At 44.5% G+C, this 18,157-nt stretch overlaps 1 protein-coding gene across 1 annotated transcript in view; it reads right to left on the bottom strand.

Annotated features, from left to right (window-relative positions):
- Positions 1-893: 893 nt before the first annotated feature.
- Positions 894-18,157, bottom strand: part of SLC66A2 (solute carrier family 66 member 2) — a 59,227-nt gene continuing 41,963 nt past the window's right edge. The window contains exons 3-4 of the mRNA XM_068129160.2: positions 10,259-10,475; positions 894-2,615 (exon numbers count right to left, since the gene is read on the bottom strand). Coding sequence (XP_067985261.1) covers positions 2,384-2,615; positions 10,259-10,475 — 449 coding nt within the window. The 3' untranslated portion in view covers positions 894-2,383. The remainder of the gene's footprint in view (positions 2,616-10,258; positions 10,476-18,157) is intronic.

The raw sequence follows: 18,157 nt of genomic DNA, 5'->3' as shown, positions 1-18,157 counted from the left end.
GTGTCTGCTTGTTGATGGAGATATTGCTAATGGGTCGCCCGTTTTCTTGGGGTGGGCGACCGTGTAATGTAGATGTATCTCCATAGCTTCGCTGACTATCCTTGTGTGCCAGTGGTTGATGGGTGTGAGAAGTTTGCTGTGTGTCCACAGTATGTGATGAATATTGGTCTCTGCATGAATAACTATTGCTGATTTTTCTCATTCACCTCGTCTATTATGTGCTTGATGGTCTTTCAATCTCGTATTGGAAGCGGCAATGTTTACATTGGTGAAACTGGAAGGACATTCAATACTAGACTGAAAGACCATCAAGCACATAATAGACGAGGTGAATGAGAAAAATCAGTAATAGTCAATCATGCACAGACCAATAATCATCGAATACTATGGACAGACAGCAAACGTCTCACCTCCATCAGCCACTGGCACACAAGGAGAATCAACAAAGCTATGGAGATACATCCATATCACATGGTCCCCCAAGAAAACAGGCTACCCATTAGCAATATCTCTCCCTCATCAACAAGCAGACACCTACGAACATAGGTATCAACTCATTGAGACCAATGGGCCAAGATGAGAAAAACCACACCGGCCAATCAGCAACACCCAATGAACAACCAATCAGCACCCACACAATAACCAACCAACCAGCACCACACAACAACCAGCCAATGGGGTGTGCAGTTCTTATAAACTGACTGTTGGTGAAAAAGTTGTGGGAGGGTTGATTAGTCAATGGTAGTGTTGCGCAAGTGACCGTCACAGTTTCATGGTTACAGGTTTTTTTTGGTAACGTTCGAACATTGATGGAATGTTGTTGATGAATTATTAATGTTGAAACCTACTTCAATATATGTATTGCTTCCGATCCTACTAAATACAAAAATAAATACTTTTGGTTTGGCTTTAATAAAAGAGGAGGATGCTTTGGCAGTGTGGTATTATTTTAAAAAAGATGAAATTTCAATCCAAACAGCACTTCGTAGGCCCGAGATGGTGGTGAAAACCTCCAGTACACATGTATGCAAAAGAAAAAAGAAAAAAAGATAGCCACATTTTCCCGCATCCTCTTCTTCATCCCTGCTCTAATATGAATGTCTTTTCCTCCCAATTTATCCGCACTCCCACTCCCAGCACCACCACCCAACAACATATATACTATGTAGATGTCCTTTTGCAATCATACATTTGCATTGAATAAAATTTGAATTAAAAAAAATGGAACTGGACAAATTATATATATCCCATACAAAAAAAAAGAAAAAAAGAAAAAAAAGAAGAATAAAGGTTGTAGGACTGGTAAGAATAAATAAAGCTGACACAGAAAGATTGTCCAATCAGTCTCTATGGTAGAATTAGTTGTATGATGATGAATATAAAGCACAGTCCAGGAAATACTTATGGGTGGAGTAAAGTTTCTTCAAAACCGCAGCCAGAAGGTTACGTTTTAAGCAGTGGTGTAGCTCGAGATTTATGTACGAGGTGGTGGATGCTAAACCACAAGGACCTGACATTAAATGTCCCAAAATAAAATTTGATCGATTGTACGACTTGTCTTTACCAATCACAACGGGAGTACATGACACTTCCAAAACATTCCGACAGGATACCACAAAGGTAGCGCTCTTGCGAGAGCAACTAGGCTGTCAGGATGATGTTTCTCATACATTCCTTCGAATGAATGTGAAGAATCTCCCAGCATTGGCTGGTGGAAGTGAGAGATCCCATTGTGGGTTATCGTCAAATTCCAAATCCTGCCCCAACATGCAAAGGCATGTGGCACAGCTGCGCCACAGTATTGATGCAACTGGAGAAACAAATTCACAATTGAATCCGGTCTAATACAGATTAGTCAACGACAACTTTCGTTGTCAACGTCGTTGATTAGTCAACTTTCAAAACATGTAAGGTCTCATTAAATGAGCAAATAAAGTAGAAAGAAAAATGAAATTCGCCCAAAACAAACCCATGCACCCACCCCCAACACTCAAGTTTACTGTAGAAATTGCAACATCCGCAGTCCCCTCCCACCTCAATTTTCCCTTCCCAAGTCATCAAAACACATTTGGTACGAAGTTTTAAGATAAATATAAACAAGTTTTGTCACAAAATTTAAATTTGGACAGCTGTTTAAGAGTACAATGCAAAAAGTAATATTCATAATTACCAGAAAGTATTACTGGTATTCTGCACAAAGATGGAACCCGAGGAAGTCAAAAGAATGCGTCAAAGTTGTCCGACACCACCAGTGCAATCAAAAGTCAACCAATCCGATACAAGAGATCTGGATTCTGCAAGGAAGTAGCAAAGGTGGAAAGATATGCCGGAGAGCACACTGCTACACAAAGGAAATTAATGGATCAGGTGCTCAGCAGACAGATTACAACGTCTTTGTTGAGTCCTCCGTGATGGAGCTACGTGACAATGGCACAACATTGTGTGGTGTTGATTGGTGCGCCGAGAGCCCATAGTAGCACACCTGTACCAAAATTGCCACGTCGACGCACATTTGCAGCGCACCACACAACCAGAATTGCATGGGCGCTGAGCGTATCAGGAAGTATGCTGTTTTGAATGTGTCACCACTTGTCCACATCAGAACCATGGGCACACTGTCAGCAAGAGAGAGAGAGATAGACAGTGGTTAAAGCAAGGCAATACATTCAAGATTGTGATTCTGCACATTTGCGTAAAAGTTTTTGGCCTATGCATTAGGTACAAGATCCAAGATCCCAAAGTTTTATTTGAAATCACATCTATACACCAGCTTTGGTAAAATGATGCTCAACTTGTCACATTATTTGTGCACATACATTGGCAAAGGTATTTGATGAAGCAACAAGCAAGACGTCATGCAATATCAAACAAGCAACAAACAAAGCACGATACTTGTAAAATCCACCTCTTCCCCCCCCCCCAAAAGTTGCCATTGATACATCAAATTGTCCATTTCATCAAGATAAAAATTGACGATCTTAATCAAAGCTCGGGTCAATCAGATTGATGATTTTTCAAATGAAAATTGATATTAGAAGTTTGACCTTGAATTGACCTTTGACCTTTTAACCTCAAAAACAGTTGGTTTCCCAATTTAGTGACAATATGCAAATGCTGTTCAATTTTCAAGGCAATCGGATGAAAAATGACAATTTTATAAATTTGACCTCACGATGACCTTTGACCTCAAAATCAATAGACTTTTTCCTTCTGACCAACTCTACCATTTGGTAAACTTTCGTGAAGATTGGTTATAAATTGTGACCTGCAGGCGATTGACAGACAAACAGACAGACACAAACAGACAGAATAATGCACAAGACCAACCAATATACTTGAAAAATCTTTGATTTTGCAAGTAACAAGGTATATACACAGCAGGATTTTAAGAGGAAAAAAAAGTTAAGACGAGGATGAAGAAGCATTAAAATGAAACATTCTCCTGTGTTGCCCCATCTCAGATATACAGGCACAATTTTGAGGTTTAATTAAACTTCTTGTGGAATTGGGGGGGGGGGGGGGGGGGGGAGGGAGGGGGAATGTCAATGTGAAAGGGATATGAGGGGAATGTGACTTCCCACGTCATTTTGAAAATGACCCGGATTCTGCCGACCCAAGACTATTGTGCATTGAGGTGCAATGAAAACAGACATTACAAGACAGCAAACAATTAATTGGTCCCAATTCAGCAGTCATTATTTTACACATACATTTGTCAACAAAGCTATTCAAATGAGACCACAACTCAATGCAGTGATTATCACACGTTCAATTAAAAATGAAATAAAAAGGTTATTAAAATTTCCCAGTTCACACTAAATTTGGCCAAAGCTCCACAGTGGAAGCGACACTCGCTATGGCTACAAAAATATTAATCACAAGGAAGTACAAGGAACAACAACAACAACAACAGGCATTTTAAAGGCCATTTTCCCTGCAAGAGTGGGGGTTAGCCTTGCGGTCCCCATGACAATCTTCTCCATTTTGCCCTATTTTCTGCATCTCTCCTTGTTAACCCCCTTGCCCGCATTTCTTCTTCCACCATCTTTAGCCAAGTCTTTCTCGGTCTTCCCCATCCTCTACTTCCTTCTACATTAACTTCCATCACTCTTCTCCACCAGTCACTTTCATCCTTCCTCAACACGTGACCAAACCATCTCAACCTGTTCCTCTTCACAGCATCCATCACAGGCTCTATTCCCATCATCTTTCGCAATTCATCATTTGTCCTCCTCTCTCTCAACGATACTCCGCACATCCATCGAACCATTCGCATTTCCACCCTTTCCAGCCTTCGTTGCTGCTCTACGTTCATTACCCATGTCTCGCTCCCCTAAATCATAACACTTCTCACACATGCAGCACACACCTTTCCCTTCAGCTTCAACGACTCCCCTCCTCGTCAGCACGCCACTCAGTTCTCGATACCTCTTCCATGCACATCTCACTCTTGCAACCGTTGCCGAGTCTGATCCACCTTCTCCATTCAGCATGTCTCCGAGGTAACAAAATGTTTTCACACCTTCCAGCTTCACGCAGTCTCCAAGATCCAACTCAACATTTCCTCCATCTGCAGCTCCCTCTGTGCACACCTTACATTTGAATGTAGCTGCCACACTGGTTAATGACCCTCTCAAACCACTACATTTTTGATGAACCCACTCAGCGCACATTGTACATTGAATGGAATTCACTCCGACACCCTTCCTGCACACGGCCACTTGCCAGTTCTTTCCACCTCACAACATGCTTTACCACTTACCATCACTTTCATCTTTCCGATATTCACCTTCAGACCTTTTGTCTCCATACATTCCTTCCACTTGTTCATCTTCTCCTTCAGTCCATCCATACTTTCTGCAATCAACACCAGATCATCTGCAAACAACAACTCCCACGGTAAACCCTCCTTTACGTTCCGAACCAGCACCTCCATCACAGCTACAAATAGTAGTGGACTTAGTACCGACCCCTGATGCACTCCCACCTTCACCTCAAACTCAACACTGTTCCTGTCCTTCGTCCTTACAGCTGTGCGTGCTCTTTTGTACATTGCCATCACTACTCTGATCAACCATTCCTCCACTCCTAACTTCCTCAATGCCCATGTCACTACTTCACGTGGAACCCTATCGAATGCTTTCTCCAGATCAACAAACCCAAGAAACAACTTCTTCCTCTTCTCCATGTCCTTCTCCTGCAACTGCCTCACAATAAAGAGCGCGTCTGTCGTTCCTCTTCCTGGCATAAATCCAAACTGCATATCGTCGATCTTCACCTTCTTCCTTATCGTCCTCTCCAACACCCTTTCCAATAACTTCATTCCATGCTCCAATAGCTTTATCGCTCGGTACGAGCCACACTCCAGAGGGTCACCTTTCCCCTTGTATAGAGGGACGAGGGTACTCGGTTCCCAATCTACTGGAATGCGGCCTTCTTTCACCACCATATTACAGATCTGTCATTCTCTTCACACCCCAACTTCCTGCTGCCTTCAACATATCTCCCACAACTCCCGTCGGCCCTCCCGCTTTTCGATTCTTCATTGCTTTTATCGCTTCCTCAACTTCCTTCTCAGTTATCTTCTCTGCCGGTCCTAAAACTGGGTTACTCTCCATATTGCCATCCCTTTAATTCTCTGTATTCAACTGCATTTCCATATATCTTTTCCATCTTCCTTTAATTCCATCTGGGTCCACAACGATTTGTCCCACTTCATCCTTCAAGCAACTCACCCCCATCACATCACACCTCTCTTTCGCTATCTGCTTTGCCATCCTGAATACCGCTCTCTGACCCTCTGCCAAATCCAAGCATTCTCCAAACTTTTTCCTACATGCCTCCTGCGCCTTTGCGACCTCTTTCTTTGCAGCCTTCTTGGCTGCCTTATAACTTTCATGCTCTGCCTTTTCTGCTCTCATACCCTTCGCCTTCTGCCACTCCTTGAACTTCTTCCTCTTCTCGTCAATCTTCTTTCCAACTTCATCATCCCACCACCATGTTTCCGAGTGCCTCGGTTGTCCTTTTATCCATCCACATACCTCACTAACGGCTCCCAACAGACTATCTTTCATTGACATCCAACCACTTTCAAGCTCAACCACATCATCCTCTACCATACTCAGCCTCTCTTTTAATGCCTCCCTCACTGTCACCTCTTTCAACCTCCACAACTTCATTCTCGGTTGGGACTTCACCCGCCGAGCTCTCCTCGCGCCTTTAACCCTTATGTCGCAGACAACCAAGTGGTGGTGTGAAACAGCCTCCTCCCCCGGGATCACCTTTGTGTCCTGGAGGTGCCCCCTATCTCACCTACGCCCCAGCAGGTTGTCAACGGTTGTCGTCAACCCACCTGATGTGTATGTGACAAGCTTATTATCCTCTTTCTGGAACTGAGTATTGCAAATCAACAAACTCCAAAATCCTTTGACCTTCTCCATTTCTCACACCATATCCGTAACCCCCATGATCTCACTCAAAACCATCCATACTCCTTCCCACACGTCTATTTAGGTCTCCTCCTTCCACAACAACTTCCTCATCTTTCACGTTTTCCATCAGCTTCTCTATCGCACACCAGAACTTGTCCTTCTCTTCATCGCTCCGAACAACCTGCGGAGCATATCCCGCGATGACGTTCACCAAGAGCTTTCCAATCATAATTTTCACCATCATCAACCTTTCACTCACTCTAGTCACACTCACCACACTGTCTACATACTCCTCAGAAAACAGGACACCAACACCATTCACGCCTTCTGGGCACCCTTGCCACACAAACTTGCATTTCTGTCCCTGCCTACCCTTCACCATTCTCACACCACTTCCCTTCCATCTCGTCTCCTGCACACAACATATGTCCACTCTTCTAACCAATACTTCCACCACTTCTCCTGATCTCCCTGTCATTGTCCCTACATTCCATGTCCCAAACCTCAGAAACCGATCTCCACGTCGGGCATCAGACGTTTTGTCATCATAAATGGAGTGATTTCCACCCTTGCTTCGATCGGGTTCCCCACCTAGAATTTTGAGAGGGAGTGGGGTCCCCCACGGGGTACTTCCGGCTGTACCCTGCCCACATGTAGTTGTAATTGTCATTGTTCTCTTTTTGAGGCAATGTTTTTATGGCCGGATGCCTTTCCTGACGCCAACCCTTTTCGTCGCCTCTTACGACACACAGGGATACGGTGTACCTATTCTAAACCGGGGTACACACTGGGTACAGTACAAGGAAATTAAAAGAAAATTGTGACAGTCCATTGGCAAGGCATATATACCTACAGAGATAGAGATAAATAAATAAATAAATGAAGAAATTCAAAATAAACAAGAACGACACTCCGTGGAGTGCATAAATCTGCCGGTCTGAACAGTTTACATTTTGTATCCCACCGATAGGCCGAATCTGCATCAACGTAAACCAAAATATAATTGGCTTGTTCTTGTCATACCCCCAACCAGTCCAAAGTTTCATCAAAACCCGTCCATAACTTTGAGATATCGCGCTATATATCATTTTTGGCTCCGTCTCTCAATGGTGAAGAATCACTTTTTAAAAATCTCAGATCCAGGCATGGGCTGGACCATTAGGCCCACCCCAGTGTCGCTGCAAGGTGACGTGGGGCCGACCTCACCTCCCATTCCCACATGGGGATGGGACTGGGAACTCTCTCCCTCTCTTTCAGAACACAGGCACCTATCTCAGGCCTGGTCACCACAACAGCTTTGGCATCGAGGACACAAAGCCACTCAAAGAGGTGGACCACTGGAGCATCGGTGTCTACGCTGAGCGCCACCATGTCTGAAGACAGCCAAGTTGCCTGATCACCTGCCCAGCAACGGTTCCTGACAACGCGCCAGCACTTCACTGGATCTGCACCCATAATCATGATGTAGTCCCTGGCCTGGAAGGTCATAATTCTGTCTCCAAGATTGTCTGGCGTCCCCAGGAGACATGGCAATGAACCGCCGTTGGGCTTGCGGCCTGGGTGCGTGGCAAGGAAAGCTATCAACCGAATCCTGTTCCACCATGGCCCGACACCTTCCACCGGCAGGGCCAGAAGCAGGACAGATCGGAATCCTTCGATCACGAACACAGCATGACCATATAATGAGCATATTTGGTAAGGCCACGGTTGTGGCCGGTCAACTTGTGTGTCGGCCGGGATCGTGGCCAGACACTTTATGGGTTAAAGCCATCCCGAGCACACCCCAAGGGCAACAACCAAATTTCAACTCATTCCGTCCAGTGGTTCAAAAGCGCATACAAGACAAAGACGCACAGACAAAGACGCACAGACAAACTTGCACATACGCGCGCGCGCGCACACACACACACACACACACACACACACACACACACACACACACACACACACACACACACACACACACACACACACACACACACACACACACACACACACACACACACACACACACACACACACACACACACACACACACACACGTCGAGAAACCCTGGGCACATTTTGAAGAACGATACCTGCAACAAACAACTAAGTTTACTATTGTTCTTTGGTGCAAAACAAAACATGATTACTCATTAAACAGTCGAATCTGTCTAATATACATGAAATAGAACAGTTCAAATGTTCAAACTGCTTTCCTTCATTGTCTATGCACAGCTGTAGCCATGACGAAACACTCTGACACACAGTTCTGCATGATTCAGTCGTTAAGGCAGCAGTCTCATTACGGATGAATGGTTTCAAGTCGCTAAGGGCCTTGTAGTCTTCCTCGCATATACTTTGTGTTTGAATAAATCACAGGGTGCTAAAGACCGCAGCGGCCATTCAACGGCCAATCCATTTGACGGATCATGACGGCCAATCCATTTGGCTGTAAAGTTCAAATCAAGGGCCTGGCGTACACTGACAGCATAATGAGCAGGCGCACCATCATGCATGAACCACATTTGGCCATCATTGAGTGGAAATACATGCTGCTCCAACATTCGAAGGTAATTTGCAGCATTCACATTTTCTTTGAAAAATATTGGTCCATCAATGCCTCCAGAAGAAATGCCTGCCCAGACGGACACACTAGCTTGATACTGGACGTTGTGCTCAACAATAAATTGTGGGTTGTCGACTGCCCATATTATGCTGTTATGACGATTCACAGTTCCAGATAAAGTAAACTTGGATTCATCTGACCACAAGATCCTGTTCTGCAAATCATTGTCCATATCCATCAACCCAAGCAATGCCTCACATGCCTCAACACGCCTGTCAAAATCATCCATAGATAGTTGGTGAATTAATCTGGGTATGTGTGGTTTCACATTAAGGTCTTTTAGTATTCTTCGAATCGATGATCGGCTAATGTTGGTGACGTTTGCGTAAGCGTACAGCGTTAATTTTCTGTCTCACGATATCCTCTGTCATATTAGGGCGTTTAATTCACAATGAACTGAACTAATGCAAAGACAAACGCGTGCAGCACAGTGAGCAAAGCTCACCCCGATCCACATCACGTGATGCACCTCACCTTGTTGCGTATCACGTGATGCACCTCACCCTGTTGCGTATCACGTGATGCACCTCACCCTGTTGTGTATCACGTGATGCACCTCACCCTGTTGCATATCACAAGATGCTTGTGCGTGTTGAAGCGGTCACATCCATTTACGAGTAATCATGTTTTTTGCACCAAAGAACAATAATAAACTTAGTTGTTTGTTGCAGGTATCGTTCTTCAAAATGTGCCCAGAGTTTCTGAACCACCCTAAATATACACATCATGATAATACATATTGCATAGTAACATATCGCAATACTGTCGAGCCACAGAAAAGGAATTTAAAGTAGCAATGTGAATTTGGTGCATCACACGTTCACTCAAGTGGTGATATTATCGTGTCAGGTAGTCACAACACAACATTATATGGATATCAAGCATGTAAACAAAATCTATGCATGATGAGTTTTTAGATTTTACAGAGAGAAATAGAAAGAAGGAGAGAGAGGACAGAAAGAAAGCAAGAGAAGGAGAAAAGAGAGGAGTAAATAGGAAAGAGTAAAAAAAAAAAAAAAGGAGAGAGGGAGAGCGAGAGCGAGAGAGCACCCATGGGATTCACCTTCCTGTACCATCACAGTGGTGGAAATTATTTTAAGCAAGCTTCTCATGGCCAGGCAAAATAAATGGCATATTGTATGGCCCCTCACCTTACAGGGTGATTAAACAGTAAGCAAAACTATACAAGAGGTGTTTGAGTGTACCTGATGCCTACCTCATGCCTTCGGTAGAGTGCTTGTGGTAGTTGTGGTAGAGCTGAGGAGCACCAAGCATTGCCTCTGTGAAGAGGGCAAGGAAGCCTATGGCCTCGATGCAAATGGGTGACGAGCGGAGCAGGAATGCAATGACGGTGGCCAGCAAAGAGAACACGAAAATGCATTGTATATAATCCACAAAGCGACTCCAGCACCAAAAATCGCGAAGCTGCAGATCTGCCAGGTGATGAGAAAAGACATGGGGAGAGTAATTTAAAAAAACTTTTAAAGCACACAAGACGTACTTAATTCTTAATACAAGCCTTCTTTCAAATAATCTAAAATTCCACTCCAGAAGCTGGCATGTCCGTCCAAACACAACCATAATATGAAACTAGCAGAACTGTAAAATAAAAACGCACAAGTGAAAAGGTGCAAAAAAACCCCCAAAAAAAAAACATTAGAGGCCATTTTTCCCCACAGAGCAGGGGTTGGCCTTTTTCGGGTACCGTGGACCCCTTTTTGAAGCAACGTTTTATGGCCGGATGCCCTTTCTGCCGCCAACCCTGTTAGCCGCCTCTTGCGACACACAGGGAATTTACCAGTGAACTGGTACTGAATTTGCCGACCTCAGAAGGATGATAGGCTGAGTCAACCCCCCTGGTGTTAATTCAGCGATCGACCGGGATTCAAACCCAGGATCCTAGGATCCCAAGCCGGCACCCTAACCACTAAGCCAACACCAGGCATCACCACAAGGCAAAAGAAAATAAAATTAAACCAAGCACGATTTATCTCACCATCGAAGCAAGAATACTCATAAAACTCTGCAGAAGAGGCTACATCAGAAGAAGAAGATAAAGGAATAAAAGAGTACTGTATTAGAGCAGAGCCTTGGTGCGATCTGTGCTACATTGATACAAAAACATTTTCGCAGTTCATATTAAACACATCAGAAATTAAAACGACGACAATGGCAAAGTCAAAACATCGCATCAAATCAATCTCGACAGAAAAGCCAGAAAAATTAAAGAGTAGACATTATGAAACATCTGGAAATTCAACAATGTGTAGAGCGTAAAGAGGTCTCCAAAAGGTGAGAGCTTAATGGATGCCATCCCAGCAAAAACAAAATTGCAAGTACAAGGCAAAAATAGCATAATGCAGTTAAGACCCTCGACTGCTGGAAATCTGTGGTGAGGATCACGGAGATGGATCAGAAATCCCATGATTTGCACCCGGTAACAGAACGAGAGTTTGTCCATCACACATGGCACTGCAGGGAGGTGGCCCAAGTTGCGTCATCTTCAGCTCATAGTCTACATTACAAATTAAACACTATTAGAAAAGCCTCAACAAGGGCTGGGTGAGAGCGGGCAAGAGATATTAACTGGCATCTCAATGTCCAGGACGAATCTCCTTTATCAACCTCATCCCCAAAGCAAATCTCTTGGGATTAAAGGGTCAAATCCTCACCGAAGAAGGGGTCTCGGATGATGATCCAGATAATTATTAAACCGGTCAGTTACTGTTGTTACAAAGGTCAGATATTTGGTTTATTTTTCTTCTGGTTATTCTGCCTCTTTCAATCTCGAAGATTCTTGCTGAATATTGGAATACAGGTAATGTTGCATGGTAATTATGCTGTGAGAGTAACTGGTTGTTTGGATTATTGTTTGCCTCGGTGCCATATCAGGTGAAGTACAAGCTGTTTTTTTATTGTTTTTTTAAATCTCTCATCTCCACAATCTCACCACCCTTTGCAGCATTACAATCTTCCTCATTGTAATAAAAGCATAGAGACTATTTAAAAAAAATGAAAAAAGAAGAAGAAGTTGGATTACCATACGTTTTGCCGGGCGAGACAAAATATGAATCGTTGTTAGCGAAAGCTCCTGCAGGACAAGAGAGCTCTTCATTCATGGCTCACAAGTCTTACCTTGTAAAAGCTTCGGCTCCACAAAACAATGCAAAATGCCAACTGAAAATGCAAAAAAAACTCAAAAACGAAAGCTTGCTTCAATTAAATGGAGAGATGATTCACAAAATCACAAAGGATACATCAGAACAATCTCTTGGGCTTTCAATATTGTCTGGCACACAGCCTAACTTTTGAGGAAGTCTGCTGTAATGGTGCGCAGGGCCCCCTTCTTGAATGAAGAAAACAACCACCTTTTAAGGCCATTTCCCCCCAACAGAGTGGGGGTTGGTCTTTTTTCAGGCACCTTGATCCCATTTTTGAAGCAATGTTTTATGGCCGGATGCCCTTCCTGCCGCCAACCCTGTTAGTCGCCTCTTGCGACACACAGGGAATTACCAGTGAACTGGTACTCAATTTGCCGACCTCAGAAGGATGACAGGGTGAGTCCACCCCCCCGGTGTTAATTCAGTGATCGACCGGGATTCAAACCCAGGATCCTAGGATCCCAAGCCGGCACCCTAACTGCTCCTAGGATCCCAAGCCAGCAGGGCACCTTCTTGAATTGATAGCAGAATTTCTCCAGAATGGTTCTCAGAAAATATCAGAATAAAGTCCAAGGCTGTTGAAGTCCTTGGTATTCCTCCGCAAGAGGCCGATTACCAATGTCTGATTCTCACCCACCAGATGCAGTTTTTGGTGGACTCTTGTTTTATAAATAGCCTTACTCCTGCCCTCTCACCCCTCCCCCAACACATGCAAGCTGCATACATTCTTACAGAATCACACACCTCTCTCCATAAACCCACAACATTAAGGATGTTCAATGGCTTACCATTTTCAGTCTCTGGAGTGGTTGGTGAAACCTTTGGAGCCACATCAATTTGCAGAGGGGGTTTTGCATTTTGATGGAGTTTTTTGATGGAATTTTGCAATTTGCATTGATGGAGTTTGCAGACTGCAACCCAGACAGCACATAATCAAAGGACCAGACTCGTGTATTTTCCAGGGATGCTGACTAATCACCCTGTTGTATAATCTAGAGTCCCATTTACCACTTTGTAAACAAAGGACGCATCAACATTGGGATTTTGAGAAGCTCATTTGATCCTGGTTAAATTTCATTGGTTGAGCTTGGTGCTCTCACTTCAGCATGCATATCTTCTTGTAACTAATGGCATAAAATATCAGCAAAACCAATTTTTCTCTGGTCCATTATGCAGAATCGGCCTGCCCCACATCCTGCAAGAACATCCATGGACTTTACTCAAATCTCAACTCTGTGCACCACCACCCTTCAATCATCTAAACCCCACCTCCTCATACTTGTAGAAATTCACATCAAAGCCAAGTAAAGGGTACTTATTTCCAGTGTTCTGGCTGCAACCTCCACCATTCATTTGGCTTCAAAGCTGACATCGGCACTAATGTTGGCAGAAAAAAAGGGCAGCATTTCGAGTCGACTGTACTTCTCCAATTGCTTTTCAGCTTCTTTAGGTGACGCACTCTCTCAAACTTCACCAAATTCCTTTGTTGTGTCTGATGGACATGGACAAGAATCTGAGGCATTCACCAGTATAAAGGCCCTTCCTCAGCTTGTCACAGACCAGACAAATATCTCCGATTGTCCGATTGGTAACCCTAACGTTATAGTCTCAGGTTTCTGTAAACGTGCACCTTGATTCCTCAAACCAATGTTTTATTTCTTTTGCCAACCCTTCACACTCTCCAATTCACATCCCTCCATAAAAAGCTTACTTTGTCAATTTGTTCGTACTAACTGGGATTAACTACACCAAAATGATTGACAACTCCCTTGAAAATATTTCTCTCCAGATAATTCTAACATATCTTTCTTGGTATGTTATTGTTTATACCCCAATCTATCAAACCTATAAATTTCGTATGCACCTGTGGCTCAGAGCAATGACACAGCTGTGCAGCTGATGCAGTGCCCTCTCCAGGTAAGAGCAGGAATTTGACCAGGGTACCAGAGATAGCTTGCCTCCTATTTGCAAAGGACTCGGTGCGATCTTTAATGTCCACCAACTAATGCTGGCAGACAGGTTGCCCAGTTTAACGTCCATCTGAGAAACGATGCATACACACATTGATGCCTTGTCCTGACTGCGAGACACCAGGATGAGAGTTTATAGCTGGGCCGAAATTAGAACCCAGGCTAAGGGCTCAAAGTTGAGTGTGTGTACCTCTGAGCTATTCTGCCTCCGCCTGTAGAACTCTTTTATTCATAATTATGTCGTCAGAGGTCACGTGGTATGGGCGCCATCTTGGAAAATCGTTGCACCTCCATATCTCCGAAACTCCTCCATGAAAAAAAAGGAAACATGGCTTATTGTCAAGCACTCCCCATGGGGAATAAGTTATGTTTCTGATTATGTCATCGGTGCCTTCATTATGACACCATAATTCGACAAGTACAACATTTGATCTGATCAGTATGAAAATAAAATTATCTGCAACTGTTAGTCCGATGGACACAAAATTTTCACCATCGGAGCGCTTCCACCAGTAGAATTTTAATGATAATCATGACGTCATAGGTCATGTGGTACAGACGCCATCTTGGAAAAAAGCGAAAAACGTTGCACCTCTTGATCTTCAAACCAGTCCATGGAAATATTGAAACATGGTGTTGTCAAGTACTCCCCATGGGGAATAAGATATGTTTCTGATTACGTCATTGGTACCTTCATTATGGTGCCATAATTCGACAAGTACAACACTTGATCCGATCAATATGATTTTTTTTTTCTCTGCAATTGTTGGTCCAAAAATATCCACCAGTATATTTTTACTGCATAGCCGAAAGAGCAAAGCCGTCTAGAACAGTGTTTGTCCGTCTTTATGAATGTATGTCCCCTCAAACATATACCAATCAGAGCTGAGGATCTGGTCACATGACAGGGTAATGTGATTACGTCTGATGTCATTACGGCGGTACGGCAGCTGACTCTCCACACTCCGGCATTTTTATTTGAATTTCGTTCATGCCGAACATATCGTCAAACCTGTCATATATCACAATATCCATGCTCTCTCTACCTTTACGCTTTTCATTCAGTGTGAAACACAAACAAACCGTTTGTTAAAATGACGATCAAATATCGAAAGGATCGGCGTTATGTCTCTTGCAAAAAAGCTGTACGTATAGGCCTTAGGCTTTATACCTCCCCTTCGGACCGCTTCGGACAAATTAAGCCCAGGTTTCTTAAAACAGTAGTGTATCGTTTCAGTAGTATCGTTTTCATAATAGTAATAATACTTCCCCCATTTCCCCAGATAGTTTTCACTGTTATTAACCTTCAATGTTTACACTTTCCCCTCACGTTATGTATTCCGTCATATATTATAACACCTTTTTCTTCTTCTTCTTTAAAAGGCTGCTTTCGACTTGCTCACCAAATCTATTCATCCCAAAAAAAATTTCTATCTCCTATAATGCCTTTTTTCTACATTCCCTAAACTCTCCTGCACTCCATCCTCTATCCAGCGTCCTTAAACGTATTTTTGACTCGAAGGTCACAAGAAACTCATTTTGCAATAAATGTTCGTTTCCCATTAATCGTACACTTTCTAAAATCAAATCTCACCCTTCCCCTCCAAATCTTCCCCATAACCCCTCCCCTCCAAATCTTCCCCATCACCCCTCCCCTCCAAATCTTCCCCCTTTCCCCTCCTAATCCTCCCCATCACCCATCCCTTTCAAATCTCCCCCCTTGCCCCCTCCTTCCTAAACTACCCACTCACCCCTCCCCTCAAAGACTCCCCCTCGCCCCTCCCCTCCTAGACTCCTCCCTCACCCCTCCCCTCCAAATCTCCCCCATATCCCATCCCTTTCAAATCCCTCCCCCTATCCCTTCCCTCCCAAACTCCCCCCTCGCCCCTCCCCTTCAAATCTCCCCACCCTCATTTCTTCTCAATTTCCCCCCTCTCACTCCCCCTCCTCAAAGCGTCCTCCCCGCTTCTTCCCCCTTCCAACTCTCACCTCAATCTCCCCCAACCTTCTGCCTCGCTCTTCCCCCTCCTCAAATAACACCTCATTGTGCCTCACCAAATCACCATCAAACCTTTTGTCCTCCCAATCCTTCCCTTTCTCCGAGCTATTCCGAAATCTCTGACACACCTTCAACAGCTCTCCCTACCTCTTCCACCTCTTACCCTACCCCTCCTCCCCCCTGTTCTGTATCCGATGCTCCCCCTTCCTCTTCATTAACGGTATGGACCTCAAACATCCGGGGCCTTCGTTCAAACTTAACTGATCTCTCCATACAGGTTGCTTCTGTCAAACCAGACGTGATCTGCTTAACAGAAACTTTCCTCCTTCATGATGTCTCCGATTCCTTAGTATCTCTCCCGGGTTACTCCCTCCTCCAGTATGATAGACCTGAGCCTCGTCCTGGAGGTGGGGTTGCTATCTTTATCAAAAACTCTCTTCCTCACTCGCCCTGTACTGCACTCTCTCCACCTCACCCCCAGGAATACCTCTGGCTACGGCTTCCCCTTCGCTCCCACCTCTTGTTCATATGTGTGTTGTACCGTCCACCAAACAGTGATGACTCCATCTACATCTCGCTGTCTGATAATATGGACCAACTTCTATCTAATCATCCCAACTCTCTCTTCCTCATATGTGGTGATTTCAACTGTCACCATGCCAGTTGGCTGGGTGTGGGTACCTCTCTCACCAGCCATGGCTCCTCAGCAAAGTACTTCTGCGACTCACTGGGACTGACACAATCTGTCAATTTCCCGTCCCGGATCTCAGTCAACGGAGCTTCTTCTCTTCTGGACTTGGTTATGACTAACTTACCTGAAAATGTCTGCTGCTCTTCTTCTGCTCCAATCGGATCATCTGATCATGTCCTTGTTAAAGTGGACCTCTCTCTGACCATCCTCAGGGAGCCTGCTCAGCATCGACGAGTCTGGCATTTCACTCAGGCCAACTGGCACGGTCTTCAAGCAGCCATCAATCATCTGGACTGGTCTCCCATCTCTACCACCTCTGACATCAACTCATCCTGGGAATTCTTCCAAAGTAAATTGCGCTCTCTCATGCACAGATTTATCCCATCTCGTCTTCAATTGTCATACCCTTCCTCCCGTCCATGGTACACGGAATCTTGTGATGAGGCTGTTGCCCAGAAACAACTTGCCTTCGTCTCCTGGAAAGCAAATCCAACGGAAGGAAATCTCATTTCCTTTCACAAAGCCCGAAACAAGTGTGTGTCCACCCTCAGGAGAGCCAGGAAACAATATCTCTCCGTTCTCAAGACCGAACTCTCTTGTCTGTCTCCCTCTTCCAAATCCTGGTGGCGTCTGGTCAAATCCGTTTCTGGTGTTTGTTCCCCCTCCATCCCCTCCCTTACCTCAAACGGCTACACAGCTGACTCCGCACGTGAAAAAGCTGAATGCCTCAACTCTGTGTTTGCCTCTAAATCTTGTGTCGCAAACCCATCCCTCTCTGTACCCACCATACCCAGTCGTACCCAGCTGCTCCTGGACTCCGTGTCCTTTCCTCCTGACAAGGTGGAAAAGTTTCTGTCAACCCTCGACTCTGATTCTGCAACTGGACCCGACGGCATCAGCCCACGGGTCCTAAAATCCTGCTCTGCCGCTCTATCTCACCCTCTCTCTGTTCTCTTCACCCTCTCTTTTGCTCAAGGTCAACTGCCATCTGCTTGGAAATCAGCCAATATCACCGCTTTGCACAAAAAAGGTGCAAAAACAGATCCTAGCAACTACAGACCAATCAGCCTTCTCCCAATTATCAGCAAAGTCATGGAATCCATCATTGCTTCGGATATGAAATCTTTCCTCTTCTCCAATGGCTTGATCTCTGATCATCAATTTGGTTTCAGACCAGGTCACTCTACTCTGGACATGCTGCTTCTGCTGTCTCAACAATGGATGGAGGTCCTCAATGCCAAACAGGAAATTAGAGCTGTCTCCCTCGACATATCACGTGCCTTCGATACGGTCT

This window comes from Myxine glutinosa, chromosome 9 (assembly GCF_964187855.1).
Source record: "Myxine glutinosa chromosome 9, kmMyxGlut1.1, whole genome shotgun sequence".
Classification (NCBI taxonomy): domain Eukaryota; kingdom Metazoa; phylum Chordata; class Myxini; order Myxiniformes; family Myxinidae; genus Myxine; species Myxine glutinosa.
This window is presented reverse-complemented; position numbering and strand designations above follow the sequence as displayed.